The following is a 15,782-nucleotide window of genomic DNA, read 5'->3' as shown; positions in this document are numbered from 1 at the left end:
TAGGAAATACAAACAATGTGACAACATATGGTCAATGTGTCCATACGAAGTTCTTGAATTGTCAATCTTGCTTATTTTTGCATAAAGAAAAAAAAAAAAGTCCTTATTGTAAGTAACAGCAGATGTAGCGTGCACATGCGGTACTGATATCCTGTCCATTGTCAAACTCACTCTCAAGAAAACTGTTTAAAAGGGTCCACATATAGAACAAAACTGTGACTTATACTCTGGTGTGAATTATACGGTTATTTTTTTTCCTCTTCAAGAGACTTTCGTTGTTGTTTTGGACAGGTGCAACTTAGACTCCAGAAAAATATGGTAGTTATGGGTTCTGCATCAGGATCACTTAAAATTTATTCAACTTGTTCATCTTAGGACAACCATAGATTATGTTTCATAAAAATCATCTCATTACATTTTCTGCAATCCTTACAAGAAACAGCAGGGGTAGAAAAATCCACTGGTCCGAGGATACGGACCAGTGGATATTTTCCCCTGCTAGACCGATGATAGTTAAAAATCTTGTCGGTCTTGTGATTTAAAGTCTTCAACAAGGCTGGCTTTTTTTTTTTTTTTTTCAATCTTGCTCCTCAAATAACTGAGTCGCTGTTTGCAGATTAAGAAGACCTGTGCTGAGCCACTCAGTCACACCAAGGACCAAGGAGAATCGTGTAAAAGTATGTGGTGTCCATACGTTAGCTTAAATAGAAGATCTTTAACAGGAGCGCACAGAAAGAGTAGCACAGCAGAGCTGGTCCAGATAGCCTCAGGAAGAGTTACCATAGCAACACTGCATTCCCATACATGGCACACATAAGTTAACTTTGATCAACTATTGTAATTCACTACAAAATCTGAATGTGATGTGAATTTTTAAAATGATTTTCTTCAGCAATCATAAAAAAAAATATTATAGAGTCTACACAGCTGTTTTTTCTGCGTAGGAAGAACACAAGGGCAGAATTACAAAGCGAAGTATAAAGTGCACAGTACATTCACATGAAAGCAGAGGATCATGTAAGCAAATGTTTATTACTTTACATACATTCAACACAAAATGAATATGTTCTATGATGCTATAGATTTAATAATACAATATTGATTGAATACATGCGCATTATATTATGATTAATGCTACACTGAGGCTTGCTGTCAGAGGCTCTGAGCTTCCAAATACCTGGGGCCACCAACTTGGATCAGGAGGACCAGTAACAAAATTGGTGCTATTGGTCCCTACCACTAGGATAAAAAAATATTTCTGCAACTCTGAACAGACAGAGGTAGAAACATTTACACTGTAGGTCACTCAACACTGACACTGGATGATGTGTTATTTCAAGATGAAAATGAGGACTGTACTCGACTATCTCCTGACCAGCAGGAGACAGATTCAGCGGCTGCAGACAGTGAATTCTCCTTATCAAAGACAAAGAAGAATCATAATTCTATTAATCAACTCAGCTTTATAATACTGACATCATTCAGGTCACAACTCAATCATCTGGTATAGATGTGTTACAGTTACCGTGGTAGATATATATTGGTCCATCACATCGGTAATACAGTTGAAAAATATCTCCATATCCATGGTCTCTCCACCAGGTGCACAGCTGGCGATTCCAGCCACAGGCCAAGGTGTAAAACAGTTCAGGATGCTCCATGCCAATCATGGTAAAGAAGTCCTGGTCACCCAGGTGGCCCCTGAAGTGATAGTAGTCGGCTAGCTTGGCTACGCTGCTAGGTTCCAGCAGCTGGTTGTAGAGAGTCGAGGCCCTCATTGCCCCCAGGTCCAGTAACATCACACCACTGTTGAAGCCTGGTAGGCCATCAGGAGGCGGTTCTCCTACTCTGGTGTTGGGATTCTCCTTACGATACTGCCAGAATGCGTGTCTGTTAATTAAGACGGACACAGCAGTGTTAGCTATAGTCGGTTAGCCACACAGAAATACCAAAATATTTAGTTTCACAAACCCAGACTTGTAAAAGCATGAAATTGGACCCAAAGAAAATTATGGAAAAGTGTTTTTCATGATGAAGCCAAGAAAACACCACAAACTATTCATAAAACACACAATACAGACAAGCAAGAACCCAATTTCACACTTTCTACCTGTACAAAGTGCATTTCATTCTAATCTTTACTGAGTGACATTCAACAATGTTAGGGTTTCTCGTCCCACTCTTCTAAATTTGCTGAACAAGCAGGATTGTATCCAAAACACAACCACTCGAGGAGTGCCAGTGGCTTGAAGAGAAGCAGCCTGGTGTCGCAGACCCCCTAAAAATCTGTCCGCCCTGCCTTCACTGCGCATGCGTCATTAGCCACGTTTCACCGATTATCACCTTGTTTCTGCTTCAAACTGCACTCCAGTCATCATCAGTAGTGTTCAGAATAATAGTAGTGCTATGTGACTAAAAAGATTAATCCTGGTTTTGAGTATATTTCTTACTGTTACATGGGAAACAAGGTACCAGTAGATTCTCACAAATCCAACAAGACCAAGCATTCATGATATGCACACTCTTAAGGCTATGAAATCGGGCTATTATTAAAAAAAAAAGTAGAAAAGGGGGTGTTCACAATAATAGTAGTGTGGCATTCAGTCAGTGAGTTCGTCAATTTTATGGAACAAACAGGTGTGAATCAGGTGTCCCCTATTTAAGGATGAAGCCAGCACCTGTTGAACATGCTTTTCTCTTTGAAAGCCTGAGAAAAATGGGACGTTCAAGACATTGTTCAGAAGAACAGCGTAGTTTGATTAAAAAGTTGATTGGAGAGGGGAAAACTTATACGCAGGTGCAAAAAATTATAGGCTGTTCATCTACAATGATCTCCAATGCTTTAAAATAGACAATAAAAACAGAGACGTGTAGAAGAAAATGGAAAACAACCATTAAAAGATAGAAGAATAACCAGAATGGCAAAGGCTCACCCATTGATCAGCTCCAGGATGATCAAAGACAGTCTGGAGTTACCTGTAAGTGCTGTGACAGTTAGAAGACGCCTGTGTGAAGCTAATTTATTTGCAAGAACCCCCTGCAAAGTCCCTCTGTTAAATAAAAGACATGTGCAGAAGAGGTTACAATTTGCCAAAGAACACATCAACTGACCTAAAGAGAAATGGAGGAATATTTTGTGGACTGATGAGAGTAAAATTGTTCTTTTTGGGTCCAAGGGCCGCAGACAGTTTGTGAGATGACCCCCAAACTCTCAATTCAAGCCACAGTTCACAGTGAAGACAGTGAAGCATGGTGGGGCAAGCATCATGATATGGGCATGTTTCTCCTACTACGGTGTTGGGCCTATATATCGCATACCAGGTACCATGGATCAGTTTGGATATGTCAAAATACTGAAGAGGTCATGTTGCCTTATGCTGAAGAGGACATGCCCTTGAAATGGGTGTTTCAACAAGACAATAACCCCAAGCACACTATTAAGCGAACAAAATCTTGGTTCCAAACCAACAAAGTTAATGCCTCGCAGATGTGAAGAAATCATGAAAAACTGTGGTTATACAACTAAATACTAGTTTAGTGATTCACAGGATTGCTAAAAAAGCAGTTTGAACATAGTAGTTTTGAGTTTGTAGTGTCAACAGCAGATGCTACTATTATTGTGAAAACCCCCTTTTCTACTTTTTTTTTTTTTACTAACAGCCCAATTTCATAGCCTTAAGAGTGTGCATATCATGAATGCTTGGTCTTGTTGGATTTGTGAGAAACTACTGAATCTACTGGTACCTTGTTTCCCATGTAACAATAAGAAATATACTCAAAACCTGGATTAATCTTTTTAGTCACATAGCACTACTATTATTCTGTACACTACTGTACCTCAGTTACAGATATCTGAAGTTTTGTACAACAATCATCTGCACATAAATTCAGCATTATTTCATCAAAAAAAGATGGATGAAGTGATCAGACCGCCGCAGCTACACAAGCTTCTAGCTGACGTGCTCACTGCGCATTGGTCTTTCCAAAGCGTCACCGCGTATTGCCTCATTTCTGCTTAAAACTGACTTTAGAATGATTGAAGAGGTTTTACCTTTATCATCTGATGCTTAATAATCCCATTAATCCATTTGATCGCTTTGGGTGAAGAGACTCTGTCTCAGACGAGCTGCTGAGCTCCAAAATGACGCATGCGCAGTGGACCAATTTTTAGGGGTGGACCATTCGGTCTGTGATACTGGGAGTGCCAGAGGCTTGAAGAGAACCAGTCCAGGAGTGGCAGACGATTATGCTAACTCAGCACCATGATTTGCCAAAACACACAAACCCCAAAATGTTGAACACTAAACTAAGAAATTTAGAAATGTTGTATGTTTGCTAATATTCAACGTCTCCAGATCAGACAAGCTTTTCAGCTGTGCAAGGTTTAACTTCATAAAGGCCGCTGTGAGTTCTAGGCTGTGAAATAGTAAATAATGTAACCTGGATGTTAATGACATTAACAAATTAGTGTGATTTCATGCATGGGTTGGGAACCTATGAGCACACAGAGGGTGATGGAGCACAACATGGCTTGAACAGGTCACCACACATTCAAAGGGATTGTTACATCAGCACAGTGCAAGTGTGATTATTAGTTTCATTTCATTTTCATGACTAGCATCCACATTATGCACATAGCAAGTGCACTCATTTGTGCACACAACTTGAGGAGCTGTGGTGGCTGCTCCCATAAATGATCCAGTGGGTGTTGTGAGCAGATCAGTTTCCTTGACAGAAAACCTCTCAGTTGAGTCTGTCATCTAAAGCGCAATGCACCAGGATCCAGCACGCCTGGCACTTAGAGGTAATGGGAAATAATCTGATAGAAGTCAATCATTCCACATCTGAAACACACAGATGATTACCATATTGTTCCAAATATGACATACAAGGTAAAATCTCACATATACTGCTCTTGCTCTGTAAATTCCTATAAATAAACTAACAATGAATTATGATATAGTCTGTCATTGTGCATAGAATTTATTGAAAATCTTTAGCAATTTAACTTCTATGGGCAAAACTGTGTGTGTTCTAATCGTGCCTGTGCAAAAAGTTATATACAGTAGGTCATTACTCTGCCTTCACATGACCAGCAGTGTTTAAGTTTTCCGTCCAAGCTGTCACTCAGTGGCGGTTCTACACTGAATTACTCCTTGGGTGACACACTGTCCGAGTACCCCCCCCCCACCTTAAAAAAAAAGACAAAATTTTGCACAAACAGCCATTTTTTATTATTATATTATTAATATTTTAGAAGTGCCCCTAAAATTGCAATTGAAATTGACACCAAAAGCCGGCAGGCTACAATATTACTCCAAAACAAAACATCTATGAATTGCAAGTTTGAACAAACAGACAATTAATCTGTCTTTCAAGAAGGAACAATTAGCTCTTTTATTAAGGTGCATCTTTGTGTTAACATTTAGCTTCATGTTTGTACATATTAGGCTAAATGTGTAAATACTTAGCATTAACTAATCTGCAAATGTTATAGCTTTGACAGAAATTTGATCATGCAGTCTTTGCCTTTTTTTCTCCCAATTTTTGGTCTTTATCTGTGGATCAAACAAAAATCTAAACTGAAATGTTACTAGCATCCCCATACCAATTAAATCAAATGATTCTTTTTCTCCATTAAATAAATCAGTTAATTATGATGATAAGCCTAATTTTAAATTTCATTATCATTGTTATTATTATTATTTTGTCAGTGTACATGACAACAGAGTTGCCAGCTGCTGGAAACTTATTGTAAAAACACACACTCTTGCAGGTACAGAAAAAAGGATCAGATTCAGTCACTTCAGCTTGTAATGTGAACACAACATAAGTCTTTACAAATAGGCAGGCTGTCCTTTCTGCAAACTTTTTTCCCCACAAGTGGGCAGATTCAAACCTGTTCTTACACCCTGTCTATCTGCAGTTCTGGTTCTGCGCTGCGTCCTAAGTGGACGGTGCCAAAGCGGAGCAGATGGGAGGAGAGCGTCTCTCCATAGCTGAATCCTCTCCGTGTGCGGCAGGACATGTCACACAATTCAGAAAAATGTGCAGGAATTATAAACCTGTATTTAGAATTTCATGAATGAGATGTGCTTTATTTGGAAGAAAGTCGAGGTGTAACTGACTTTTTAGGCCACGAATCACCTCTCCCCCTCCCATTAGAGAAACCCAGATATGAACTATCCTCCGCATGCAGTGTGCGCCTCCCCTTTCTTTCACCATCTCACTGCTTCAGCAAGCAGGGGTGCCTGTAGCTGCCTGCAGGGGGTGCCAATTTGCCAATTCTACATAGTGACAAGAAACCATTTGCGGTGGAGATTATTATTATTTTAAAAATGTTTTTAAAGTGCTCGTCCCCATGGTGCTGCTCCTCCATAAATGCCGCCCAGGGTGATGGCCCGCATGGCCCGTATCAAAAACAGCTGTCACCTTCCAAAGAGTACAAAAGCGCTCCATAAGCCTATCAGTATGCTACATGACATCATCAACTGGCTTTGTAGTAGCTTGATGTGAGCTGCAGTTTCTTGCTGTAGGATTATTACACTGCATCCAGAAACTATTCACACAGCGCTTCACTTTTTCTACATTTTGTTATGTTACAGCCTTATTCCAAAATGGAGTAAAATAATTTTTTTCCCCTCAAAATTCTACTCACAACACCCCATAATGACAACATGAAAAAAGTTTTTTGGAAATGTTTGCAAATTTATTAAAAAAAAAAGAAAAAAGAAAAAGAAATCACATCTACATCTAATACGTCTAAATGGTAAATGGACTGCATTTATATAGCGCTTTTCCATCTGCATCAGACGGTCAAATCACTTTACACACTAATGCCTCACATTCACCCCGATGTGAGGGTGCTGCCATACAAGGCGCCCACTACACACTGGGAGCAACTCGGGGATTAAGGACCTTGCCCAAGGGCCCTTGGTGATTTTCCAGTCAGGCTAGGATTTGAACCGAGGTTCCTCTGAGATTTTCTGGCTCAATCTGGAAGCTGTTAAAAATGTCCAGTGCATTTTCCCCTATCACATGAAGTAAGATTTGGGCTTGCACCTTCTCATCTCTTCCTCCCGCTCCATTGGCAGCCAGATATAATTAAAATCTTTGCTTGAAATGTTTCCATTTATCAGCAGTATTTCCACTGAACTGCATGGGCGAGGGTGGGCTCAGATTTAGCTTATCCATAGCAGAGTTTTGCTGTGGAATTCACCCCGACGCCAGCTCTGGCACATTGCCATCTACACTGTTGCTGTACAAGCTACATGATGTCACCAGCACAGCAAAAAAGGTCCTTAAAGGTGTCAATTGCCGAGTTATAAAGGTTGCCCTGTATATCAGAATTAGTTTGAGTTTGATCAGCAGGCAGATGAATAACTGATATGTGAGTCGTTGATAGAAAAGTCTGTTCAAAGAAAAAAAACAAAAAAACATCTGATGCCAAAACAACTATGTACATTTTGTTTCTTTTCCTGGAAACACAATGACTGTTTGTGACATCTTTAAACAATTAATAAGCCGCAGTAGAAATTTTCAAATTTTCCCCAAATATTTTACGTTTCGTGCTTTCAAACCACAGCTGCCACCTTCTGTGGGGCAGGAGGCTACAAAATACACACCTTTCAAGCTTCCAAGTTGTGATTCTTCATAGATCATTAGTATTCCTGTGAGCCGTGTCTACACACTGTCAAAGATTTACAAGCAGCTGCTTCCTGTCAATCGCTGTGATGCAAATGAACACATGGGAAAATATTGAAAGCATTTGATTCTGGCTTGATTAAATCTTTTGGGAGCAGAGCAGTTCTCTCAGATGGATGTCATCTGTTACATTGTGCAATTCTCCAGCAGCTCTGCACGTAAATACACACTGCTTTGGTGTGCAAGGACCCCAAACCCCCGAGGAGCATTAATCTCTCTTAAAACGTACCCTGAAACATGTTCAGCAACAGAAAGGAATTATTTACACTGCCTTTTATATTTTTCCGTTTATGGCACAATATATTAAGTTTAAGGGCATTTGCTTCATCATAAATTGTGGTCATTCTGTACATTTTGGCGCTATATTTCAGATTTTTTTTTATAAATATACAGTAAAGGTTGATAATCATGCATTTTCTTCCATTATGTTTTCTTTAAAACATTAAAATACAGGAGTGTCATGACATAAGAATGAAAATATGCCTGGTGTTCTTACACAACATCAGGAACTATTTAGCTGAGACTGTTTTCTTCAGAACGACATGTGCTTACAGTTACTAAAACACCTATGTCATCCCTTTGATATAAAATACCTGTGTGTTCTTTTTGCACCTCAAAATTAAGCACTAGAGAAACCTGAACAACTTTGGTTGCAACTATGGAACCAGTGTAAAGCTGAAACAACGTGCCAGTTCATCAATTCATAAGTTGTACAGCAAAAACCAAGTGGGTAGAGATTAAATAAATAGTTTATGGTCAATAAAGTACATTTGATAATTTGATTTTCAACAAGTGGGCAGACAGCACACGCAACAGACAGAGGCACCTTAACACAACAGACCTGAAATGAGTTTCTGGAGGTCGGCCAGCGTGAAATCTACAAGATGCGGAAAAGGGTGTCATATCGCCGAGCGGAACGAGGTCCAAAATACCTCCTCAGTGCTCACCTCCCCCCCAAGAAAGCTTTTGGGAAAAAGGGGGGTCTTATGGATGTGTTTGTTCTCTTTATTTTTTTTAATTTATGTTGTGTGAAATTCACATCTATAATAAAGCTTCAACCATAATAAAATCACTTCTATTTAATTTGCTCATCAGAAATGTATTAATTCCAGAGAGTTTGTCAATTGCCAAGGCGGGGGGGGACACGACACAAAAACAATATGGTTGAGAGTTCTCCATCCTTCCCCAAACACAATTGCTTTAGTCCTATCTGACAAACAACCATCCAGGCAGATGAGCAGTTTAACTTTAAAGTATTTTTCTAAAGTAGCAGCAGTGCAACAGATCACAAAACTCAAGATTCAGATACAGTTTTTAGTCATGGATGAGATCATTATTCTGCTCAGCAGAATAATGATTATTATTATATAATGATCTGGGGAGCAGTCCATACAGATCATGGATCAACTATGGCTTGTTCTACTAGAGAGTAGTCGTCTGTCTGCTGCAGCAAGATGATTAAGAGGTCATTTCCTGCTTTTTCCAATAGCCGAAGTCCTCAGTCCAGAGAAACCTATGAACTGGATCATGCTCACTAAAATGTGCTACATAGCTGTTGTAATACATGTATGACTCTTGGTCATTTGAAGCAAAATCATTCTAACAGTACCCTAAGATTCTCTAGAGGTACCTAAAAATTAAGATGTCCAGTCATTCTGGATCCATGGTTCATGTCCAGGTCTCAACCATACACTAAGACCTGGAGCACCAGGACTGTGAAGACTTGTGGCTTCATCAACCTGCAAAGGTATCAGCGTCACCATCTGTCCAGGAATCTCATGACTCGTGGACTCTTTCCAGGTGTTTTTGGACTTCATAAATTAAGCTTGGGGTAATTTTTGATCCTACATTGTCCTTTGACCTACAGATTAGAGATATTACGAGGACTGCTTTCTTCCACCTGTGAAATATGAGACCCTGATTCATGCATTTGTTTCTTCTAGATTGGGCTACTGCAATGTTCTACTTTCTGGTTTACCACAGTCCAGCATTAGGGGTCTCCCATTGGTCCAAGATGTTGCTGCCAGATTCTTGACAGGAAGCAGAAGGTTTGACCACATTTCACCCATTTTGGCATCTCTTCACTGGCTTCCTGTCCCTGTGAGATCAGATTTAAGGTTCTGCTATTAACTTATAACATTATTCACAGACTAGCACCTTCCTACTTAACTGAACTAATCTAACCCTACATACCGGCCCATGCTCTGCATTCTCAGGGTGCAGGACTACTTTGTGTCCCTAGGGTGAATAAAAAGTCTGCGGGCCACAGAGCCTTCTCTTATGCTCCTGTTTTGTGGAATGATCTCCCTACAGAGATAAAACAGTCAGATTCTGTAGAGACTTTCAAGTTTAGACTTCCAACACATTTATTCTCCCTCTCGTACGGTTAGCATACTGGCATTGTATGGAATATGCTTCCTAACCTTTTAAAGCCATTTTATTAGCAATGGAACAGGTCTCTGCCTCAATTTCATCTAAATTCGGGGACTCTTAGTGAAGCTTAGGGCTCGCGGCTGGCGATCACCTTAGCAATTTTTCTGCTTTCCTGTTGATTTACTGCCAATGAATTATAACTTATGTGTAGTTGTTCTAGCTGACAGATTCTGCTCTTTTTCTCTCTGCCCGAGGTACTGATAATGCTACATAGGATTGCAGGAATGACTGCTACAACCTGCAGTGGGCCAGACTGACTGTGAGATGCCAGGCCAGAAGCTGGTGCTGCACACTGCAGTCTGCATTTGGAATGGACATTGTCGCAGGAACAGGCCCACCGACGGCATGAGGAATGCTGGATGACCCCTGCTTGTGCTGCAAACACCTGTGTGAACTTCTCATCAAATTCATCTTCTTTTCTTTTGCTATGTTATGCTGTTTGATTTCCTGCTTTCTGTTTCTTCATCTTTGTAAAACTTTGTAATTGTTATAATGGCCTAAGCAGTGGGTCACCCATCTGAGTCTGGTCTGCTTGAGGTTTCTTCCTCAATATCATCTGAAGCGTTTTTCCTTACAACTGTCACCTGTGTTTGCTCTCGGGGCTGATAAGGTTAGACTTATTGGGTGATATGTAAACGAAATAAATTAATTTCAACAAATTTCATTACAAAGTGGAACTCTCAACAAGGTGGACACTTCCACCACATACACAAACACTGCTGGTGGCCGAATACAGGAAGTAATTCAAAACCTGGATCTTGGTCTCCAGGAAAAATTTAGAGAGTTACTCCTCCCTCCAGCTCCCCACAACTGTAGGCTGGTCATCCATAAATACAACAAATATCACAGCATCATCTAAAAATTGAAGGCCAGTGAAACTTTCCTCATCCATGAATGCTCCAAGAATCACTGGACTCCATGACCTTATCCAGCATCCAGTCAATCAGTGAACAGAGGCCTGAACACATTCCCAACTAACCTCAAAATTCAATGTGAAAATGTCAGAGATTCTGACTGTACTCTGTTCTATAGATGGTTATGATGTCCAGCAACATAATGTGATTCCTGCTGAGTTTTCAGGATGACTCACAAAGCAGCCTGATCAACCACCCTCTCTTTTCCCTGTGGTGACATTCTTATTGTCATTAAATTGCTTAACATGGCTATTTCTGCCTTTGTGAAGTTGCATGATACAAGTACTTGAGAACAAATGCAGCACTTTTCCCTATCAGAATGGCAATTTTCTGTTCTTCTGTTGCTGAAAACTCAACACAGTCTATTAAACCAGACAGATACACTACAAGTGTCGCTCCTTCTGGTCTGCCAGTTCACAGTTTCATCGTCTCCTGCCTCTAATTTTCACTGCCATTCCTTCAAGTGAAGTGTCTGTGCCACTCACAAAAGAATGGAAAGCATTAGCAAATGGCAGGAACACTCTGCCCTGCTATCTCAACTAAATGTGTCCTCTATTTAATTCAGGACAAGAAACAGCCTGCTCCCTGAAAGCTGATGGGTACACAAAAGAAGTGTCTGGTCCTTTTCAGAGTAGTTTGGCACTATAGAGAATGTATAGTTACACGAAAACATTTGCGCACTTTCTAGCTTTTACACATTAAATTTTTTTGAGACATCAAAATGAAAATTCAGCTATGTGTATGTGAAAAATTCCTAAATTTTGCCCCTTTAAGTAACGGGGGGGGGGGGGGGGGGGGGGGGGGCATACAGTGAATGATTTTATATATATATATATATATATATATATATATATATATATATATATATATACACACACACACACACACACACATACAGTGGGGTAAAGAAGGTTTTAGTCAGCCCCTGATTGTGCAAGTTCTCCTACTTAAAGATGAAAGAGGTCTGTAATTTTCATCATAGGTACACTTCAACTATCAGAGACAAAATGAGGAAAAAAAAAGAAAAAAAAAAAATCCAGAAAATTACATTGTAGGATTTTTAAAGAATTTAATTGTAAACCATGGTGGAAAATAAGTATTTGGTCACCCACAAACAAGCAATATTTCTGGCTCTCACAGACCTGTAACTTCTTCTTTAAGAAGCTCTTCTGTCCTCCACCTGTTACCTGTATTAATGGCATCTGTTGGAATTCGTTATCTGTATAAAAGACACCTGTCCACAGCTTCAAACAGTCAGCCTCCAAACTCAAGCATGGCCAAGACCAAAGAGCTGTTGAAGGACACTAGGAAGAAAATTGTAGACTTGCACCAGGCTGGGAAGAGTGAGTCTACAAAAGTCAAGCAGGTTGGTGTGAATAAATCAACTGTGGGAGCAATTGTAAGAAAATGGAAGGCTTACAAGACCATTGATAATCTCCCTCGATCTGGGGCTCCACGAAAGATGTCATCCCGTGGGGTCAAAATGATCATGAGAACAGTAAAGAAAAATCCCAGAACTACATAGAGGGACCTGATGAATGACCTGCAGAGAGCTGGGACCAAAGCAACAAAAGCTACACACAACGCAGAGAGGGACTCAAATCCTGCAGTGCCAGGCGTGTCCCCGTGCTTAAGCCAGTACATGTCCAGGCCTGTCTGAAGTTTGCCAGAGAGCATATGGATGATCCAGAAGAGGATTGGGAGAATGTCATGTGCTCAGATGAAACCAAAATAGAACTTTCTGGTAAAAACTCAACACATGTTTGGAGGAAGAAGAATGCTGAGCTGCTTTCCAAGAACAACATATCTACTGTGAAGCATGGGGGTGGAAACATCATGTTTTGGGGCTGTTTTTCTGCAAAGGGGACAAGACGACTGATCTGTATTAAGGGGAGAATGAACGTGGCCATGTATCATGAGATTTTAAGCCAAAACCTCCTTCCATCAGTGAGAGCATTGAAGATGCAACGTGGCAGGGTCTTCCAGCATGACAATGATCCCAAACACACCGCTCGGGCAACGAAGGAGTGGCTCCGAAAAAAATCATTTCAAGGTCCTGGAGTGGCCAAGCCAGTCTCCAGACCTCAACCCTATAGAAAATTTGTTGAGGAAGTTGAAAGTCTATGTTGCTCAGTGACAGCCCCAAAAGATCACTGTTCTAGAGGAGATCTGCATGGAGGAATGGGCCAAAATATCAGTTACAGTGTGTGCAAACCTGGTGAAGACATACAGGAAATGTTTGACCTCGGACATTGCCAACAAAGATTATGTTACAAAGTAATGAGTTGAACTTCTATTATTAACCAAATACTTATTTTCCACCATAATTTACAAATAAATTCTTTAAAAATCCTACAATGTGATTTCCTGGATTTTTTTTTTCTCATTTTGTCTCTCATAGTTTAAGTGTACCTATGATGAAAATTATAGACCTATTTCATCTTTCTAAGTAGGAGAACTTGCACAATCAGGGGCTGACTAAAAACTTTTTTTACCCCACTGTGTGTGTGTACATACACACACACACACATATATATACATATACACATACATATATATACGAGGTCTGTCCATAAAGTATAGGTCCTTTTTATTTTTTTCAAAAACTACATGGATTTCATTCATATGTTTTTACGTCAGACATGCTTGAACCCTCGTGCGCATGCATGAGTTTTTCCAAGCGTGTCGGTGACGTCATTCGCCTGTGGGCACTCCTTGTGGGAGGAGTCGTCCAGCCCCTCGTCAGAATTCCTTTGTCTGAGAAGTTGCTGAGAGACTGGCGCTTTGTTTGATCAAAATTTTTTCTAAACCTGTGAGACACATCGAAGTGGACACGGTTCGAAAAATTAAGCTGGTTTTCAGTGAAAATTTTAACGGCTGATGAGAGATTTTGAGGTGATACTGTCGCTTTAAGGACTTCCCACGGTGCGAGACGTCGCGCAGCGCTCTCAGGCGCCGTCATCAGCCTGTTAAAAGCTGAAAACCTCCACATTTCAGGCTCTATTGATCCAGGACGTCGTGAGAGAACAGAGAAGTTTCAGAAGAAGTCGGTTTCAGCATTTTATCCGGATATTCCACTGTTAAAGGAGATTTTTTAATGAAACACGTGTGGACGGGTCCGCGCGTCGGGACGCAGCCGACGCAGTGCGGCGGCACAGGAAAAACATATATACATATACACACATATATATACACACACACACACACATACACACACACACACACACACACACACACACACACACACACACACACACACACACACGCGCATATATATCTCAAAGTCAAATTAATGTATACTTGCCATCATTTTTTGTTACATCGTCTGCATTATTTTTTATATTATTACTGTATTACTGTAGGGGAAACACTGTAGTGCACTGTTGGCCTGTTGCATCACCAGTTGCATAGCTTCCTGGCAGAGATGGGTTGAGTAGGATTAGGTTACAAAACAACAGATTAAATCCAGGCTCGAATCTCCATCATGTCAAAGTGTATCTGAAATCTTTGTGTGTGTGTGTGTGTGTGTGTATTTAAAAATAAAAAAAAATCATGTATTAAAAATATGATCTATCCCTTTCTTAACAAAAATTCCACAAAACACAAAAAGAAGAAAGCAGACTGGACTGCTAAGAATGAAAAACCTATATAGGCATTAGAAAATCAGAAAAACAATGATTGATGAAGGCGAGCCCCTTCTGCCTTGGTTGCAAAAGGGCAATTAAGCAGTAACAGAATTACAACCACAGCACATTTTTAATGGTAAGCTAAAATATGGCCAGATTTTGCAGTCAATGCAATTCTGTTCCTGTAGAATTGTTCAAAAGGTCAAAGTAAGGTTAATGTCCCTGAAGAACTTTGTGGAAAATGTTTGTGACAGAACACACCTGATGGCACCTACCGGTGTCCCAGATCGAATGGTCCCACCTAAAAATGGGTCCACCCTGTCTTCAATGCGCATGGGTCATTAGCCACGGTTCACAGATTATCACCTCGTTTCTGCTTCAAACTGCACTCCAGTCATCATCTATCTCTGCGACAGATATCTCAAGCTTTTGTACAACAATAATTTCCACACAAATTCTGCATTATTTCATCATAAAAGACAGAGGAATAGATCAGAGCGCGACAGCTACATGAGTTGCTAGCTGATGCGTTGGTCTGCACATTGGTCATTTCAAAGCGTCGCCTCGTTTCTGCTTAAAACTGACTTTAGAATCATTTAAAAGGTTTTACATTGTCATCTGATGGTTAATAATCCCATTAATCCATTTTTAAATAATTAATTTGTATTTTATTGCATGAAATAAGTATTTGATACAATAGAAAAACAGACCTTAATATGTGGTACAGAAACCTTTGTTTGCAATTACAGAGGTCAGACATTTCCTGTAGTTCTTGACCAAGTTTGCACAGACTGCAGCAGGGATTTTGGTCCACTCCTCCATACAGATCTTCTCCAAATCTTTCAGGTTTGGAGTTTCAGCTCCCTCCAAAGATTTTTTATTGAGTTCAGGTCTGGAGACTGGCCATGGAGCCCCAGACTGAGGAAGATTGACAGCCATCTTGTGTTTCTTTAATTTTGTAATAATTACACCACCAGTTGTTGCCTTCTCACCAAGCTGTTTGCCTACTGTCCTGTAGCCCATCCTAGCCTTGTACAGGTCTACAATTTTATCCCTGGTGTCCTTAGACAGCTCTTTTGTCTTGTCCATGGTGGATAGGTTGGAG

General features: G+C 40.2%; 1 protein-coding gene across 1 annotated transcript in view; it reads right to left on the bottom strand.

Annotated features, from left to right (window-relative positions):
* Positions 1-1,443: 1,443 nt before the first annotated feature.
* The window catches only part of LOC117518727 (xyloside xylosyltransferase 1-like), a 70,008-nt gene continuing 55,669 nt past the window's right edge, over positions 1,444-15,782 (bottom strand). Inside the window, 1 exon segment of the mRNA XM_034179949.1 lies at positions 1,444-1,890. Within this exon segment, the coding sequence (XP_034035840.1) occupies positions 1,494-1,890 (397 nt within the window). The 3' untranslated portion in view covers positions 1,444-1,493.

The sequence above is a fragment of the Thalassophryne amazonica genome, chromosome 10, assembly GCF_902500255.1.
Source record: "Thalassophryne amazonica chromosome 10, fThaAma1.1, whole genome shotgun sequence".
Lineage (NCBI taxonomy): Eukaryota > Metazoa > Chordata > Actinopteri > Batrachoidiformes > Batrachoididae > Thalassophryne > Thalassophryne amazonica.
This window is presented reverse-complemented; position numbering and strand designations above follow the sequence as displayed.